Genomic DNA, 3,964 nt, shown 5'->3' on the forward strand with positions numbered 1-3,964 from the left:
TTAAGATTCACCATACGCGACGCCTCGACCTCGTTTCTTCCATCACCATTTTGTTCTCGTCCTTAAATCCTTTATCCCCTCTCCACAACTTTATAAGCTGTTGATCGGAACTCATCATAATAAATTCCCCGTTAATTCTTGCTAAAATTACTGCTTCCGAGAGAAAGGAAATGATAGATATGGAAGATGCCCAAGTGAGACGTGAAGATTATTACATCGAAGCATTAGAAGAGGAGCGCCGAAAGATACAAGTCTTCCACCGCGAGCTGCCTCTTTGCCTCCATCTCGTCACGCAGAGTACGCAAATCTTGTTTCTTTTCCTAAAGATGATTTTAAAATTAAATTATCATGCAAAATTTCATGATGATGATGATCATTTTTTTGCTTTCTTTGTTTGTTTGTTTGTTATATTAGTGATCGAGAGCGTTAGACAGCAGAAAAGGAGCATAGCGATGGAGAAGATGCAGAGAGATATGCCCGTGTTGGAGGAGTTCATCCCCTTAAAGCCGAGCTTGTGTTTGGCGAAAGAGGGAAGTATTCGTCATGAAGATAATAAGAAGATAAATTGGCTGCGGTCTGTGCAACTATGGAACCAAGAGAATGATGCAACTCCTATAGAGGTGAGATCATGCCTAATTCTAATTCAGTTGTTCTTGTTTTCCTCTTTTCTTTTGTACTAATTTAGGAGCCCTCGCAGATGGAGAAGACGACGCCGATAGAGAAAGAAAAAGAGAAAGAAAAAGAGAAAGAGAAAGAGAAGAAATCTCAACCTCGTAAGAAGGCAAGGCGGTGCTGGTCGGCGGAACTCCACCGCAGTTTCATCGAAGCACTTCAGCAGCTCGGCGGCTCATATGGTAGCTCTAATGATCATAGGCACATATATATATATAGTTATTGTTGCCATCTCAAACTCTCTTCTTCTTTTTTTTCGTCATTAAGAGATCATGATTTCAGTCTCCATTATATATAACATTCATGCATGTCATCTTTCTGAACCTGATCAAACAGCAGCAACACCAAAGCAGATCAGGGAGCTGATGAAAGTTGATGATCTTACAAACGACGAAATCAAGAGTCATTTGCAGGTTAGCCCTAATCTTTTTTTTTTCTTTTTTTTTTGAAAGCTTTATGTGTTGTAATCCACTAATAGAATATGCTAGCTTTGATCCATTTGCATATACCTTTGATACACACTAATCAGAATATTCTCTTCTTCTTTTGTTTCTCTTTCCATTTGATGCTTGCCGTGTGGTGCATGGCAGATTTAATTTGTCCTGCTCTCAGCTTCTCCTTCGACTTCTCTTGGGCACTTTAACAAGAACTTTTAGAACATTAGTTAGAATATGAAACCTGGATCTGTGATCCTCTACATGAGCCACAATATTAAGGAAGTAGTATATAACCATCAGCACTATGTACTAATTGATGGAGAGTGATAGATTGAGGCCAAACTTCTCTGAACATAACTGATTACTTTGGAAGACGTTTAACTGGTAGGCATATTGTAACCATAGTTAACTAAAATTAGAAAACAAGGTGGATCCTAATAAATTTAGTTCAAGTAGTTAGCCTTCTGTCACATTGGAAACACTTTTATGACAACAAATTGGATTTCAATCTTCTTACACATGCGTTCATTCTTGATTAATCTCAGAAATATCGGCTTCACGCGAGACGATCAAGCTCAGCAACGCAGAGGAATCTCCATTTTCATCATCTTCTGTGACAAGGTTTTGCCACCTATGTTGCTTTAAATTGTGTACACAATGTGTAGCGTTCTGTACATTTCAATAGCCATTTGAAATTAATCATAACTACTGCGTGTGTATACAAACAAGAGAAACACAATATATTGCAACTTTGATTTAAAGAGTCAGATTTCTTCCTGAAACAGCCGGCCCTAGCTTTTCTTAGTTTAACTCTCTTTTTTTTTCCCACTACACTTTTGTGACATCTTTCCTTTCTTTCTCGTCGGTGTTCTCTCCTTTTCGCCATCTTTCTTAGCCGCAATCTCCTTCCCCACCCTCCTCTCATTCGTCGAACCTCTCTCTGCCTCTGTCTACACTATTAGGTCTACACTTCTTGGCCTCCACTGTTCCCAGTTCATTCGCCGATGCTTGCTTTAAGAGGCTCTACTCCATCCGTCCCACCTTTGTTGTCATCAATCTGCTCCTCCCTATTGAGGTACTGTTGGTTCACTGCTACCACCATTATATTTGTCGTCGAATCAATCTCGTACTATTATCTACTTTGAGTTTTTCTTTAGTTATTATTCTTCCTCTTCCTTCTCTATGTTAATTGTTGTGGATGTCATTCCATGGAGGTCATTTTGTGATGCTATTGCTTTAAAGAAGATGGTTTGAATCCTCTAGGTCGTGAGGGAGCCGTTGGAAGCCCAGGTGGTGGTGTTTGTATTTTGCTTTATCTATATTTGCTCTTGATGCTGCTTGCACACTATGTGCTGTTCAGTTATGTTGTTGGAGCTAAATTCAAAATATTTCCCCTCTTCTTATGGAATCGGGCTTGTACTAATCTGGTTTGAATTGAATAAAATCTCGCCTACGAGCTTTCCTTAGAAAAAAGAAGAAGGTAGAAACATCATACTAAATTCTCATTATGCAACTTTTAACTCATTAAACCAGGCCATTATCCACATTAACCATCATTAGCTAGCTAGCTTTACCACAAAACAGTGATATTTCGATCCAATCTTAGGTGCCAACACAATAGTTTTAATTAATCAATCACAAACGTAAATGTCATCATCCGAGGACTAGCCATATCAACTAAAATGTGAAATATAAAATAAAGTATTTGGACAATGACCATCACGGACTAGATCATTTTTGAACTTTGTGGCACACAACTGCATCTAGGTGGTTGGATAAGATTATATGCAAATTAACTATGGTTGGATAAGTTATTAAACTTCTTCTTAGTGAAGAATATACCCGAATATGAAAAGGAATCATTGACAAACTAATTAAGATAAGACTACCAACTCTACTGCCAAATTTTTTAGTGCTATCCGAACTTGGGTAGTACCATTGACTTCCATTCGAGGAAGTACAACATCTCCTAAATATCAATGTTAATTGGCCTTTTCTACGCCAATCCGCCATGAATTTAGTTGTCAACTCTAGATAATTTGGTCGTGTAAGATTATGGAGGATTTATACTAAAAGGATCTGCGAGTTGATTCTTAGTCGAAGAATTATAATATCCTTGTCAATTTAGGATTTTAATTTGTCTAGTTGGGTTACTTATAAGTATGTCTCAAATACAATAGGAGAATATGTATATAAAATTCCTGATTATCTGTCGCATTAGTCTCTTAATATTGAGTTGATAAAACGTCATAAGTGCCGGTAGTTCCTCTCAGCTTAAGCTTTTGTAATGATTTGTTCATATAGTCTTGTTTATTTCTTTTTTACTTTTTCCCAGGCTAGAGATCCCTTCATATGTTTTTTTTATTGAAAATTGAAACAATATAATTAGCTTAGTTAGGATAATTTACTTTTTTTTTAAAGACTTTTCTTACTTCACTTGCTTATCATTTCATAGGAGAAGATCATATATATATATATATATATATAGATAGTGGTTTACATGACTAATCTTTCATATCTGACTCTAAGTTGTACTAACTTTTTGCTTTCCAACTATTAAAGAATTCAAAAGGTTATTATAACTCTTAAGTGGTAGAGAAAATCAAAAGTCGCCTAACAACTAAAGCACCAGTATTAGTTATTCTTCAATTGTACTAACTGATTAATCTAATTAACTAGGTAAACATGATAGCTTATATTTCAACAGAATTCAGTTTGAAGTTTTTCATGTTTGTTGTTCATCTGAAAACCAAGAATGAAAGAAATACTGTCACTTACCATAAACTATAGAATTCTGTCCCAAAATATAATCTTTTCTTGTCATAATGATATGTATATATAGATACTATTCATTT

The 3,964-nt window shown here is 36.1% G+C and overlaps 1 protein-coding gene across 2 annotated transcripts; it reads left to right on the top strand.

Annotated features, from left to right (window-relative positions):
• Window positions 1–2,548, top strand: LOC140769066 (transcription factor HHO3-like). 2 transcript variants are annotated; one of them, XM_073109611.1, is made up of 5 exons: window positions 1–297; window positions 415–620; window positions 698–854; window positions 1,009–1,085; window positions 1,655–2,548. In XM_073109611.1, exons 1-5 carry the CDS (start codon window positions 171–173, stop codon window positions 1,724–1,726), a joined length of 639 nt encoding a protein of 212 aa, XP_072965712.1. In that variant the 5' UTR covers window positions 1–170; the 3' UTR covers window positions 1,727–2,548. The 2 variants fall into 2 exon arrangements, with proteins under 2 accessions (XP_072965712.1, XP_072965714.1); XM_073109613.1 differs by having other exon boundaries at window positions 1,012–1,085.
• The last annotated feature ends 1,416 nt before the right edge of the window (window positions 2,549–3,964 follow it).

This window comes from Typha angustifolia, chromosome 10, assembly GCF_048772165.1.
Source record: "Typha angustifolia cultivar Huaian chromosome 10, ASM4877216v1, whole genome shotgun sequence".
Lineage (NCBI taxonomy): Eukaryota > Viridiplantae > Streptophyta > Magnoliopsida > Poales > Typhaceae > Typha > Typha angustifolia.